This window comes from Zophobas morio, unplaced genomic scaffold, assembly GCF_036711695.1.
Source record: "Zophobas morio isolate AGI-343-1 ecotype UQ-CSIRO unplaced genomic scaffold, CSIRO_AGI_Zmor_V1 ptg000012l, whole genome shotgun sequence".
Classification (NCBI taxonomy): domain Eukaryota; kingdom Metazoa; phylum Arthropoda; class Insecta; order Coleoptera; family Tenebrionidae; genus Zophobas; species Zophobas morio.
Window position 1 is genome coordinate 2071793 of NW_026972117.1, and position 15807 is coordinate 2087599.

Here is a 15807-nt window from a genome sequence, read left to right on the forward strand (position 1 = left end):
ATTCAGATATTCTTTATAAGCTAGAGATATTTGATTTTTAGTAATAGTACGATAATGTTTAAATTTGACGTAATAGGAGCTATCATTAGTTTGCTTATATTTATTATGATAATAACCTTTTAATTTAAAGTTACTGATAATCACAGAATTGAACCATGGCGGAAACTGAATCTTATTGAATTTATTTGGATAAATTGGGACATGCTTATCAAAAATATGATATAGGGCGTTATAAAATTGATCTACCATACTATCGACATCAACACAATTATTTAGAAAGGACCAATCTATATTTAATAATTCCTGATATAAAGAAGGATAATCAGCTCTCTTAAAATTGTATAGTTTTACACCATTTGGTCTAGTGGAAGGGAAGTTACTAAAGTTGTCAACAGTGAAGTCAATCAAAATCGAAAGAGCCGGGTGATGGGTGTCTTCCGCAACCACAGGACTGCAATCATGTTCAACCCGACAATGGACATTGGAAAATACAAGATCCAGTAATTTGTTTGAGGAGTTTTTCACACAATTATATTGAATAAAATTCATAAAACTACAAAAATTATTGAGGGTATGTACCAAGATATTGTCATTATTTTGAATAAATTGGGGGATGTTAAAGTCTCCTAAGATCAAAATATTATCTTCTTTGTTGAAAAACTCCTCAAAAAAGTTACAAAATATCATCAAATCATCACATGTTGGAGTTCTTGAGAAATATACAACAAATACATAAAATATCGAATTTTTTATTTTTAATAAATTATGTGACATTTATGGCGCACAATTGCCCGATGAAATTTTAAAATCGCCTAATTAACTTTTTTCGATCGCACGGTATTTGTGTTGAGCGGGCGTTTTACGAGAATTAAGTTTTTGCATGTTCGTCTCAAGACGCTCTGAGGAAGCTGAGGTTTAATGATGAAGACGCGCTCTTCTAATTAAAACACGAGTTAGTAAACTGAATTTAAAATCGACAAGCTACAACGATTTATCTCTTTGGTGCGAACGACGTTTTTTCTACGTTCTTGCGGGTGTACTTGGAGTTCAATAGCTTCGGTGAAATTACCGCTAATTTTCAGAGTGGAGTGAGCATTATATTCCATTAAGTACGGTGGAAGAACAGTATGCGAACTAGTGTAAGCTTCCGTGTTTGATAAACCGTGAAATTTACATTGGCTAATGAATTTCCCATCGAAAGGTGGTTATTTTGTAAATTACTAGGTGAAAAACTGTGAAATGGTAAATGAGCGATTAAACAGTGCTGGCAGGAAACGAAGTGATAACTCGTTCTAGAATTTATGTGGGAACTAATACGAGCGCATTTGCATGTGATTCTTAACTTTTTTGACATTTTTGGTTTTATTGGTATTTTTGTTCCAAATTCCAAAGAATTACACAACATTTTTATATACATATAATAAAAAACAAGCTTTTTTGACCTTGTTCTAAGATAACTACCAGTCAAAATTATAAACCAATTTTTAAGAAAATTAGTAAACAAAGCAGAAAAATTGGTCTATTAAAAGGTGCCAAAAGGATAATATGACCAAAGTTCTGCGTGACTAAAGTTCGATATAAAAACAAAACTTACAGATATAAATAATACTATGTATTTATGGTGATTACTGAAATCCTGCCAAGTCAGGTGATTTTAGAAAACACAAAAAACGAATATTACCCATTAATATTTCCGGTGTTAAGTCAACCTATTACATTAAAATGCCATAAAAGTAAAAAACCTAAAAATAAAAACGAGGAACAAGGTTTTGTACACCTTTTATATTTAATCAAGAATAGTTTGGAGAGTAGAAATGTTAGTTTTCACAAACTTTAATATGTAGATTAATTTATGGGTTGTTTTAATTATAATTCATAACATCATAACATAAAATTAAAAAACATATACATACAAAGAAAGGAATAAAAATACAGGAAAAACAACGTTAAAAATTTATATCGTTCATTGACAAATATTTCAAAAAACTAACATAATTTTGAAAAATTTTCAGCTACGAATTCAGTTAATTTCAATTATTAATCAGAATACCCCGGCCAGGTTGACAATGTTGGCACGTACCTAAAATCTCCTTCAAATACCATAATATGTATCTGGATACTGAGAGGATTCTCAAGTGCGCGCCAACTACAAAACGCAGTAACTGAAAAAACTGACAATTTAAAATGTTCACCAAAAAGGTGTTTATGAGCAGAAATGAAAGAAAATTTAAAAAACTATGCCCAAAAATCGTTACAATTTTTCAAAACGATTCAAAAAGCTACCAGTATATTATTTTCATACGTTTTAACAATGATTTTATCAACTTCTCGCTGGCTCTTTGGAAGTCATCACTCTACAACACTGCTTTTAACGCCCAGAATATTCAAATAAATGTAAAAAGTGAGTTTACGATTTTCAAAATTTTTCAAAAAAAAAAAAATGGTCAAAATTGGTTCAATCTACTGAGAATTGGTGTTAAATTCTAGATAATTTTCCGCCAATTACGTACCCGGAATCGACGTTACGACCTCTATTCTATTTGAATAAACGGGATGACTGAGTTTGTAATTTTTAAAATTTTTCTAAAAAAATTCGTAGAAGAATTTCAGAAATTCCTTCACCCTTGAGGTAAAGTCCAAAACAAAAATTTATCAAAGATGCGGGATTTACCCGTTTTTGTTTTGTCATAGCCTTTATAAAGTCAAAACCAGTCGTGTACATAACTCGGAAAAATCCAAAATCGAGAACTCAAAAAGTGAAAAAAAAAAGGAAAATTGAACTGAAGAATGTAAAAATTGAAAAACCGAAAATTTCTAAAATCTAAAAGTAGGAAGACTGAAAACTCGAAAAGTAAAAAAATTAAAAATTCGAATATCGAAAAATCGAATAGGAAAAACATTGAAAATCTAAAAACTCAAGAATGAAAAATGGAAAATTCGAAAAATTAAATTCAGAAAATTTGAAAAATCAAGAAATCAAACAGGAAACAAACTGAAAATTCGAATATGAAAAAAATCATGAATCAAATATTCGAAAAACCGAAAATTCTAAAATCAAAAAATCGAAAAATTATAAAATCCAGATTTTGAAAAATTCAACAATCGAAATGCAGAAAAAACGGAAAATCGAAAGTCGAAAAACTGAAAATTCTGAAACCGAAACATGGAAGTCAAAATTGAAAAATGGAGAAAGCGAAATTAAAAAAATTAAAAATTCGATTGAAAATTTAAAAAATCGAAAAAACAGAAAAAATCTTTGTGAAAGTCAAAGATTCGAAAATTTAACAACCCCCAAAAAGTTGGGAAAATTCTGATATCGATACATCGAAAAAAAAAGAAAAATCGAAACGTATAAAAACTGAAGAATGTAAAAACTGAAAAATCAAAAATCAAACAGTGGAAAATTAGGAAGACTGAAAATTCGAGTATCGAAAATCGAAAACTGGAGAAATCGAAAAGTAAAAATCTGAAAAATCGAAAAACTGAAAAATTCAAAATTCGAATTTCAAAAAATCGAAACGCAAGAAAATTGGGAATTCTAAAAACTGAAGATTGGACATATTGAAAAATGTAAAATTCGAAAAATCAAAAAAAGAAAATTCGAAAAACAGAAAATTTGAAAAATCCAAGAAGTAAAAAATTGAAAAATTGTGAAATCGAAAAGGAAACAAACTGAAAATTCGAATACTAAAAAATCATTAATCAAATATTCGAAAAACCGAAAATTCGAAAATTCGAAAATCTAAAAATCGAAAAATTCCAAAATCGAGATTTCGAAAAATAAAAAATTCCAAGAATCGAAATGTAGATAAAACGGAAATATCGAAAGTTGAAAAACCAAAATTCGATTGAAAAATTGAAAAATCAAAAATTTGAACGTCTAAAATTCGATGAATCAAATATTCGAAAATTCGAAAATGGAAAAAACGAAAATTCGAAAAATTGGAAAGGCGAAAACTTCAAAAATCAAGAAAATTAAAAATCGAAAAGCCAGAAAATTGAAAAATCTAAAAACTAAGGAATGGAAAAATTAAAAAAAGAAAATTCTAGATACAGAAGATTTGAAAAAGTGAAGAACTAAAAAATTGAAAAATCGAGAAATCAAAAGGGAAACAAACTGAAAATTTGAGTATTAATTAAAAAATTCCAAAATCGGGATTTCTAAAAATAGTAAAAATACAAGATATCGAAAGTTGAAAAAACGAAAGTTCTAGAAGTGAAAAATCAAAGTGGAAAAATGGAAATATTGAAAAATCAAGACATCGAATGTTTAAAATTCGATCAATCAAAGATTCGAAAAATCGAAAATTGAGAAAATGAAGAGCAAAAAAATTGAAAATTAGAATTTCGAAAAATGAACAAATCGAAAATCGAAAATTCTTTCTATAACCTTAAAAAGTCCATGATTCCAGAGCACAACTAGGTTTTGCATTTACAAAGTTAAATTGTAAAATGTTATACGATTTTAATGTTACCCCAAAAATCTTGACAAGAATTTAAATATCAAAAGCCTGAAAGATCCATAAGTGAAAAATCGAAAAACTGAAGAATTGGAAAACTGAAAAATCGGAAAATCGGGAAATCTAAACAAAGAAAAGTCGAGAAATGTGTAAATCAAAAAGGCGAAAAATCGAAAAATTGAAACGAAAAATTGAAAAATCGTAAAGGTGAAACATCAAAAAATTGGAAGTCTGAAACTGAAAAAAAAATGGACAAATCGAAAATTTGAACAATCGAGAAATTGAAGAATCAAAATATTGAAAAATCCCAAAACTGAAACACCAAAAAAACTTAAAAATCGAAGAAAAATTGAAGCATCGAAAAACAGAAACCTCACCAAATTTTAGCTATCAAAAAATTGAGAAATTAAGAAATCGGGAAATCAAAAAATCGAAAAATCAAAGTAAAGAATTCGAAAATTCAAATAAAATTGAAAAATCGATAAAAGTGATAAATCGAAAAATTGAAGAACTAGAAGACTAAAAAATCGAGAAATCGAGAAGTCGAGAAATCGAAACATTGAAAAGTCGAGAAATCGAGAAATGGGAATATCAAAAAGCCGAAAATTCGGAAAGTCAAAAAGTCAAAAAATCGATTGATCCAGATATTGAGAAATCGAAAAATTGAATAACGAAAAATTGAAAAATAGTAAATCTGAAACATCTGAAAATTGAGAAATCGAAAAACGAAAAAATCCAGAAATCGAAAATTTGGGTTATCGAGAAATTGAAGAATCGAAAATTTGAAAAATCCCAACACTGAAAATTGAGTACATAGTTGAAAAATTGAAAGCCAAGCAATTAAGTCCAAAATCGAAAATTCCAAAAATTGAGAAATCGAAAAATTGTTATATATCTCCACTTTGATTTCATTTTCAAAAATTTCGATGTCTAGGATAAAAATTCAAGAAGAATTCATAAACCACAATTTCAGGACTATGTTACTTTTTAACATTATCAATTCCTGGGAGGCGGGACGGGCCATAAACGGATAAATTTTGATTAACGATTTACCATGCTTTAGATAACCCTAAAACGTTCGCAAGATTTCAAAGCATTCGATTTTGCAATTTCAAAGTTAAATTGTAAAAAGCTATAAAATTTTGATTTTTTCCCAAAAATCTGGACTTCTAGGGTAAAAATTCAACACGGATTCATGAATCACACATGCAAGCGTATGTAATTCATTTGGGGGGGGGGGGGGGATAAACGAAAAAATTTTGATTGCCGATTTACCGTCCTTAACGACAACTTTAAAACAAGATTTCGGTTTTGCAGTTTCAAAGTTAAAATGGAATTTTCACTATATCTTCCAGTTAAGTCTCCTCGCAGAAACCGAACGAAGCTTCCACCAGGTGAGCAGTAGTACTATGAGTCTATGAAGTGTTACGAGTACCCTACTCGTTAGGTCTTAATCGAAACATCACGTATGATGTGGTATAGACAGCGGTACTTCCCTAAATGGGCACTACGAGGTTTGCCTGATGATGAACTCCCGGAATCGGTTTCCTCGTGTTTATTTTCGCCACTAGTCCACGTAGATCTCAATCCCTGCCACCATATGGCCCGAACCCATAAACCAGGAACCTCTGCGCTTTACGGCCCCTCTCCCCATTCCGCACATGCTCCCGAATTTGAATACCGCTCACTGTTTATTTTTTATCTAAAATTTTACGGCGCCACAATCAAATTTACGGCGCCGTTCCATTCCAAGACACTAAAATTCCCCCTTTAATTTTTTAATTCTTCAGCATTTTTCCGGCACGCTGATTGCATGCGCACAGTTAATTTTCGCCGAAGCAGGATTTACGGCGCGATCTGGCACTTGAGTAACGGCCGAAATAAATCGAAAAGACAATTTCTTCGCCATCAATAACGTCGCTAAACCTGCATCGCAAGCAACCGCTGAATATTCAGATATCGAGTGGCTGTAAAAGGTTGGCGAGGTTATGAATGGGGCGGAAGCGAGGCGGTTGTAAAATTGGGCTTTCAACAAATATTTTATGGTTTTTGTACTTGTTCGCACGTACGTACGCGTGTCGGGGCGTAAAAGTTCGGTTCGTATTTATTTGGTCGTAAAAGGGACGTGCAGGATGCGGGCACGAGGATTACCTAACTACATTTTTGGGAGGTTAGAAAGTGAGGCAGTGAAGGATTATTATTAATGTGGAGCGGGGCACGGTGGGGCCTTGACCGGCTAAGTGGCCATTATTCTAGTTGCGATTTTATGGCGGTTTTTGCCGGAGCTGAGCTGTTTTGCGGTGGACGGGCGATTGTTTTTGCTAATGGTATAAATTGTGCAATGGCGATGCGGTATCGGATTGATTGGACGACGGGTTTTAGTGCATGGAGAATGGAACATCCTGGTTGAAAAAATCCAAGACGAAATCAAAGTCCAACGAAGATTATAGGGGATCATTGCTTCTCGTCCAGAATAGTGGATATATTGAAGGATCCGATCCTTTCGTACACCATCGTAGAAAATTGATCCAGTTCAACAAATCTCGCTTCTTTGAAAAATAAAAAAAAATTATTTCCGATAATCCTAAATCGAAACATCAAAAAATCGTAAAATCGACCAACTGAAAAATTGAGAAATTGAAAAATTCGAAAAATTAAAACATTGAAAAACCGAAAAGTCAAGAAGTTGAAAAATCAAAAAATTAAGAAATCGAAATAGCCCGAAATCGAAAAGTAAAAAATTGAAAAATTGACATCGAAGGTCTGAAAAGTCGAAAACTGGAAAAATTACAAAATCTAAATTTTAAAAAATTGAAAAACTGAAAAATCGAGAAGTAAAAGCATCAAAAAATCGGAGAATTGAATAACTGGAAAATTTAAAATTTCAAAATCGTAAAATTGAGAAATCGAAAGAGCCCAAAATCGAAAATTTGAAAACTGAAAAATTTTGGATTTAAAAAAATGTTTAAATTTTAAAAAATGGATACCTCGAAAAATTCAGAAATCAAAAAATCGGGACCCTATACAACCGAAAGATCAAAACATCGAAATCTTGATAAATAAAGAAATCGAAAAAGTGAAAAGTCGAAAAACTGAAAAACCGAAAATTGCTAATTTTTTAAAATAGAAAAATTGAAAAACCGAAAAATCTAAAACCGAGAAGTCGAAAACCAAAAAGATCGAGAAATCGAAACAAAAAAAATTGAAAAACCAAACACCAAAAAATTCAAAAAATATATAAAATTTTAAAAATTGAAAAAATAAAATTTCGAAAAATTCAAACATCGATAAATCGAACAATTAAGAAATTGAACATTTTAAAGTGGAAAAATAGAAAAATGGAAAAATCGAAATATCGGAACATCGAAATCTCGATAAATCGAAAAATTGCAGAATCCAAATATCGAAGAATCGAAATATTTAAAATTTCTAAACTGAAATATCAAAAAATGGAAAAATTGAAGAAAAATTTAGATACCGAAAAATTGTGAAATCGAAAAGTCGGAAAATCGAGGTCGAAATATCGAAAAATGGAAAATTCAAAAACTTGAAAAATCAATAAAAGTGAAAAAACTACAAAAGTGAAGAATTGTAAAACCAAAAAATTGAAAAATCGAGCTCAAAACATCAAAAAATTGGAGAATTGAAAACTGGAAAAGCTAAAATTCCAGACTCAAAGAACAGAAAAAACGAAACGCCCAAAATCAAGAAATCGAAAATTTGAAAATTGAAAAATTTTCAATATAAAAAAATTGAAAGATGTTAAATTGTAAAAATCGATAAATCGAAAAATTCAAAAATCGAACAATCGGAAAACTGAACAATCGAAACATCGAAATCTTGATAAATCGAGAAATCAAAAAACTGAAAAATCGGAAAACTGAAAAACTGAAAATTTGCAAATTTTCTAAAATACAAAAATTGAAAAACTCAAAAATCTTAAAACCGAGAAGTCAAAAACGAAAAATCGAGAAATAGAAACAAAAAAGTTGAAAAACCTAAAACTTAGAAATTCGAAAAATTGAAATATAGAAATATTCAACAACTGAAAAATCGAAAAATATATAATTTTAAAAACTGAAAAAATAAAATATCGAAAAATTGAAACATCGCGAAATCGAAACATCGAAAAATTGGAAAATCGAAGAGCCGAAAAGGGGAAAAATTGTAACATCGCAAAATTGGAAACCGGAAACATCACATCAAGAAATCGAAAAAACAAGAATTATGGATTTCTCGATCTAAAAATTGAGATCTAGAAATAGCCCAAAATCGAAAAGTTGAAAGTTAAAAAATTGATAAACAGGGAAATTGAACAATCGAAATATCGAAACATCGAAATCTCGATAAATCCAGAAATCGAAAAATTGATGAATCGAAATATGAAAATCCCTAAACGGAAAAATCCCAAAACTGAAACATTGAAAAATTTACATTTCGAAAAATTGAGAAATCGAAAATCCGGAAAATCGAAGTCGAAAAATCGAAAAATTGAACAAAAATCAATAAAACTGAAAAGTCAAAAAATTGATGAATTGAAAAACTAAAAAATCGAGAAATCGAGAAATCGAAAATCGAGAAGTCGAAAGAGCAAAAAATTAGGAAATAGAAATAGCCCAAAAGAGAAAAGTTAAAAATTGGAAAATTGACATCGAAGAACTGAAAAATTGAGGAATCGAGAAATCGAAAAATCTAAATTTTAAAAAATTGAAAAACTAAAATATTGAAAAATTTAAAAATCAGAAATAAAAATCGAGAAATCAAAACATCAAAAAATCGAAGAAATGAGAACTGGAAAAGCTAAAATTTCAGAATCGAAGAACAAAGAAAACGAATTAGCCGAAAATCGAGAAATCGAAAATCTGAAAATCGAAAAATTTTAAATTTAAAAAAATTGAAAGATTTTAAATTCTAAAGACTCGATAAATCGAAAAACTCAGAAATCGAAAAATCGAAAAACTGAACAACGGAAAGACCGGAACATCGAAGAAATCGAAAAATCGAAAAACTGAAAAACCGAAAAGTTAATAAAATTTTTAAATTAGAAAAATTTAAAAACAGAAGAATCTAAAACCAACAAGTCGAAAAATAAAAAGACCGAGAAATCTACAAATTAAAAATTCGAAAAATTGAAAAATAGAAATATCGAAGAACTGAAAAATCGAAAAATAATTTTAAAAATTGACAAATGAAAAAATTAAAAAATCGAGAGAACGAAACAACAAATAATCGGAAGATTGAAAAACTAAAAGTATAAAAACTGAAGAATCGAAATATCGAAAAATCCCAAAACTGAAACACCAAATAACTGAAAAATCGAAGAAAAATTGAAGAATTGAAAAACTTAAAAACCCCAAAACTGACACATCGCAAAATTTAGATATCGAAAAAATGTCGAAAATCAAAGTCTTAAAGTCGAAAATTTAATAAATCGAAAAATTTAAATATCAAAAACCTGAAAATTGAAGAATTGAAAAACTGAAAAATCGAGAAGTAGAGAAATTGAAACATTGAAAAGTCGAAAAATCAAACAATCGACTGAAAAACTAAAAAATCGAAAAATTGTTAGATAATATCTAGAACTTTGTTTTTTTTTTTTCAAAAATCTCGATGTCTAGGACAAAAATTCAACAAGGATTCATAAACCACAATTTCAGGACAATGCCACTTTTAACATTTAAATAACAGTTTTTAGACAAAATCGCAAGATGACATCAATTCCTGTGGGGCGGGACGTAGTATAAACGGATAAATGTTGGTGAACAATTTAGCATGGTTTAGATAATCCTAAAACGTTCGCAAGATTTCAAAGCATTCGATTTTGAAATTTCGAAGTTAAATTGTGAAATGTTATACAATTTTGATTTTTTTTTTTTTTTTTAATAAAAATTGAGACAGACGGAAACGGGAGACCTACTTTTTCATACTCTAGGGGTCACTTTTGGAGATTATCTTACACATTCCTGGGGAAGAAATTTTTGTACAAAGTACAATTAAAATAACATTACTACACTCTTCCTTATCTACTTTTAAACGAAGAACCATGGGTTAAAGTTGTTTATAAACAAAAACGTTATCGCTCGGCATAATAAATTACGAAATTGTGGCAATTAAAACGAAAACTTGTTTAAATTAATGCGATTTGAAAGTAGTTCGAAGAAGTGGTGAAAACAATGAAGAGACTAATATTAGTGCTAACGACTTTTCTAGGAATTATGCATAGTCTTTTTTTTCTATTATAACAGCCCTACTAGCAGCCAAAAAACGACACCACATCAAAAAGGATCAACAACATCTAGAAACCTTACTTGTTTGTCAATTTGTCATCACTCATCACATACTGACATTTACAAAAATTTCGTATCGTGTCCATTCCAAATTTCTGCCAAATTATAAGTAAACAGTACAACGTCTGCTGAAACTTAAATACAATTGTATGTCTCTACAATGAACCTAGTTGTGATACTCTGCGATTTAGAAGGACCGGAAGAAACGAGTAAAGAACCGAGCCAAGACGGGACGAAAGAACAGGCCCTAAATGGGACGCAAGAACCGACCAAGTGTTATTTTTGTATACGCTCGTGTCAAAAACCCATGGAAATACAAAATTGTACCACACACGAAAGCTATACCCGCGCATGCGTAATGCAACAGATATTCTTCCGTAAATATAATAATTGTACACTTACTGTGTTAGTAATTGAACTACTTTTAGGTGGTAGGGTAGACGAAGCAAGACGCTGCGTTACCACCAGGGAATTTCACCAACAATTTTGCGTCAACAGCACCAAGGAGAAGTGTTACATATGCTATACGGATTTGTGTAATTCGGTGGGAATTTTGACAAGAGGGAGTTCGCCAAAAATGCATTCGTTGTCATATACCCTTTACGGTCTTCCTTTGGCTATTATTTTAATAAAATTTCACTACTAGAAACAAAATTATTCTTGATGTTGGGTTCATTTACGTCTAGTGTGAATGCTGAATTATAACGCTGAATCGAGGTTATGCCATTGAAAAGTGTCTAATGACTCTTTATAAGGGCCCTAAAACACCTTAAGAGATTGCTTTTAATAATCTTTGGAAACGGGAAAGTCGCTTCGGGCAATTAAGGCAACGCTTTCCCATTTTACAGAATACCATTAGACTATAATTAAAATCAGTTCCAGCACAATCGTTGCGTGTTTCATCCTTCACAATGTATCTAAATATTTAAAAGATGATACAAAATACGAACACCATCCTTGGAAACAACTAATCGATCTCCAGTTCGAATATCCGTCATTCTTTTTTTCCGCGAACGCACCATTCATAATCCTCGACATACCTGCTCGTGCAAAATTATTCACCCCAAGCCTAAACAATCCCCGGCCCCAGAAAAATGCATCAACCTCCTCGCACTTTCCCCGCTTTCAGCACGTACCGCAAACTTTGCTTATTCACGTCAAATGCGTCAATTGCACAAATATTTCCAAACCGCTCCAGCCACCCCTTCCCGGCAATGAATTTCCAGCTTGAGCCCAGCCAGAGGCCGGCGTTCGTGAAAAGAATTTATAAATAGTAACCCGAACTATTTTTTCCGAATTTCCTAAATTGTCCGCCTAAACCCAACGCCGAATTGAAAATAAAATATAAACTAAAATAATCCCAAAAAGAGGTTTTCTTTGCCAGAAAGACCCCATGTTTATTTAACAAACCTTCTGCTTCACGGATCGCCGAACTCGTATTTATGCGCCGGTTCGAACTCGAATAATTGCCGAAAAATACGGCGCTCGAGCTTTTCTGGAAATGTTGGAGGCGTTGCTACAATAAAATTTCGCGCCGAACACGGAGTGCGTTAATGGTAATAATTCGTGGAAGTTTGATGGCGCTTGACACGGTCGTGTTATAGCAGAATGAAAATGCAAATGGGGCTTATTAACATGTTCTATTCGCTATCGGGGGAACTAACGCATCGAGGAGATCGTGATCGACTTGAATATGCAGGAGAGTAATAAAATATCGAACTACGGCGAAATTCGACGGGTGTGCGCTAAATGGATGAAGACTTCCGAGTATTTACTTGCACTAGTGTGTTAAGGAAAAAACCCAGTTATTTATAAATCAATGTCACGACCTTTCCAATTATTTGTTTATCGGGCTTATTGTATGTATGGTGTTTACGCCTCCGCTCGTTTTTATATAAGAACGACCGTGAAGACACCGGTTTGAGTTTGCTTTTTGAAGTCGTGGAAACAGTGCTGTGAAGATGAGAATAATCGAGACCTTTTTGTTGTTGCTCGTTGTTTCCTATGCGAAACCTGAAGACGAGTGCAACGCCCACAATAATTCTTGCAATGATTGCATCCGCAAATTGGGATGTTCCTGGTTTGTGAAACACACCACTGTAAGTAGTTTCAACATAAAAAAAAAAATACACAATTTCGAAATTGTTAGGAACTGGACCACAGTAATTGCTTCACTAACACCAACGTTAGCAGCTACCAAGCAAGCGCCTACAACCCCGGAAGTTCAATCAATGTAATAGAAAATTTGCCCCTTGACGACAAAATTTTGGTGGCGCCACAAAAGTTATCGGCGCACCTTCGACTACGTAAGTGTTTTATTATAAAACTAACAAAAAACTACTTTGGTATTTGTAGATTCACCAGTGTTGTTTAAAGTCCGGTTTGCTTCCAAAGACGAATCTCTAGTGACTCCCCACGACCAGAACATAATTGTCCAACTGTTACGTACGAAGCCCGATTTTGTCATCGTTCATTTGGAAGCTTTACGCTGTCCACAAGATGCCAAGAATTTTCGACAAACGCTGACTCTGCCTACGACGCAAACCCAGCAAAAGGTGACCGTGGATTTGCATTTTAATTGTGAATGCCCGTTTTAATTTTTTTTGGAATGGAAGCTGACCAGAAATAAAAATAAAGTTTCAAAGCAGTTGAAGGGCGATCCCGAAAACCCCAAATTTCCCTATTTAATCCAACAGTTAAGAAGAATCGAAATATGAGCTCTGGAATTTCACACCATTTTTTGGATTCTGGTTGTCGAAATTTATTTTCCGGATTTTTTCGAGCATTTTTGGACAAGGTCGCCAAAAACACAATTTTTCAATTTCAATATAAATTTTTTTACTTTTTTCTGTGTACCTTCTAAAGTTGCCCAAATAATTTCTTTGGTTAACTTCGATCTGCAGAATTTTATGATGGTTTCATTTTTGCGAAAACACCTACCGTTTTTCCAAAATGGCCAAAATGAAAGGAGACAAAGTTGGAACTAATTTCAAAAATTTGAAGTTGAACCCGAATATTTTGAAAACGCGCTATTGTATCAACTTGGAATTATTTTCCCTAATAGACGTATCATTCCTGCGCAAAGACAATTTTTTTCAAAATTTTAGAACACCCAGGTTTCTCGGAGCGGCACTAAATGCGTTTTATGAAAATTTTGAGTTTTTTCGAGTAGCGTCGAATATTATCTGAAAAGAATTTTTGCAGATTTCGATTTCTAGATTTTATTTTTGGTCTGATTTCAAAAAAAAATTCGTAAAATTTTTTCAAAAGCTCAGTTTTTCAATTTGAAATCTGATGGAATTTTTTACTTTTTTCGAGCACCGTCGACAATTCTCTAAACGAATTTTTTACGGATTTCGACTTTCAAGATTTATTTTCAATTTCATTTCATCCAAAAATTATGTCATTTTTTCAAATCGAAAAATAAAATATAGCAATTTTTAAAATATGTACCTTATAAATTTGACTTTGAAAACGAATACCTCGAAAATGTTCGTTCAGGACCATCTACAAGCTATGTTTTTTTAATTAGTTGTTCGAGATCTATATCCCAGTATTTTTGATGGGTTTTTAGGTAACTTTTCCAAAAATCCAATTTCTCAATATGAAAGATTTTCCTTTTTCCAAGCACCTTGGGAAAATGTCTAAAAGGAGTTTTTGCAGATGTCAAGCTCCAAAATTTTCTTTGTGCTTCATTTCTTTCAAATTTCTATTATTTTTCAGGAATCCCCAAAATTAAATATGCCACTTTTTAGATTTCTTTAAAAATTTGACTTTGGAAACGGATACCTCGAAGATCTTCATCCAAGACCGGTCACATGCTGTTTTTCGAATTATCTTGTCAAAATTTTCCACGATTTTTGGTGAATTTTTAGGCAACTTTTCTAAAAGCTCAATTTTTCAAAATGAAATTTAATCAAAATTTTTAATTTTTTCAAAAAAATAATAAAAAAATTATGTTCAAACAAAACTATAATTAACAAGTAAAAAGGAAACCAAAAATTATCTCAATTGTGATGAATTATATATGGTAATTTCTTGTAGAGAAATGAGGATTTTGTAACGAAACTCCACCCGTCAGCTCACATTCATCAGAATTGAGAAGGGGTGGGTGGGCGGGGCTTATATTTGGTTCGTTTTTCTTAATACACGAAGTTTTCTTTTCCCAACAAGAAACTGACAAAATATCGTGTTGTTGAAAGAAAACTGTATATATATAAAAAAAAAATAAGCCCCACCCACCCGCCCTGATCTCAACTGTGATGAATTTTTCATTCATTGTTACACCGAAGGGCGGAGCTTAATTGCAAAATCCACATTTCCGTGCAAAAATTTGTTATTTTAAACAGGTTTTAAGTTTCTTGTAGTGAAAAAACTACTAATATTAAGGAAAAAATAACAAAATATTTGCCCCGCCCACTCACCCTGTCTCAATTGTGATGCATTTTTCATTCGTTCTCACACCGAGGGGTCAGAGCTTAACTGCAAAATTCTTATTTTTCTATAAGAAATTACCATCTGAAACACGTTCTTCAAAAATTATATTCAAAGAAAACTATAATTATCAAGTAAAAAGGAAACCAAAAATTAAGCCCCACCCACCCGCGCTAATTTCAATTGTGACGAATTTCTTATGCTAATTTCTTGTAAAGAAATGAGGATTTTGCAACTAAACTCCGCCTTTCTGCACACTATGAATTAAACATTCATCACAATTGAGAAGGGGTGGGTGGGCGGGGCTTATATTTTGTCCGTTTTTTCTTAAAACACGAAGTTTTATTTTGCCAACAAGAAAGTGAAAACATGTTTAACTATTCTGTTGTTGAAAGAAAACTCTATGTATTAAAAAAAAAACAAAAATTAAGCCCCACCCATCCGCCCCGATCTCAATTGTGATTAATTTTTCATTCATTGTTACACCGAAGGGCGGAGCTTAATTGCAAAATCCACATTTCCGTGCAAAAATTTGTTATTTTAAACAGGTTTTAAGTTTCTTGTAGTGAAAAAACTACTTATATTAAGAAAAACAAATACAAAATATATGCCCCGCCCACCCACCC

The 15807-nt window shown here is 31.9% G+C and overlaps 2 protein-coding genes across 3 annotated transcripts in view; one reads left to right on the forward strand and one right to left on the reverse strand.

The window, feature by feature from the left end:
- LOC135127564 (sestrin homolog) overlaps positions 1 to 15807 on the reverse strand; it is a 380608-nt gene that overhangs the window by 322057 nt on the left and 42744 nt on the right. The window lies entirely within an intron of this gene.
- On the forward strand, positions 12655 to 13394 carry LOC135128268 (uncharacterized). The gene is made up of 3 exons (XM_064055168.1): positions 12655 to 12846; positions 12897 to 13053; positions 13103 to 13394. The coding sequence occupies exons 1-3, from the start codon at positions 12709 to 12711 to the stop codon at positions 13342 to 13344; spliced, it is 537 nt and encodes a 178-aa protein (XP_063911238.1). The 5' UTR covers positions 12655 to 12708; the 3' UTR covers positions 13345 to 13394.

Excerpts from the sequence above, each read along its gene's own strand:
- LOC135128268 (XM_064055168.1), top strand. The coding sequence starts at position 12,709 with ATGAGAATAATCGAGACCTTTTTGTTGTTGCTCGTTGTTTCCTATGCG. Across the intron at positions 12,847-12,896 it reads GGTTTGTGAAACACACCACT|GAACTGGACCACAGTAATTG; the intron begins GTAAGTAGTTTC and ends CGAAATTGTTAG. Across the intron at positions 13,054-13,102 it reads ATCGGCGCACCTTCGACTAC|ATTCACCAGTGTTGTTTAAA; the intron begins GTAAGTGTTTTA and ends TGGTATTTGTAG.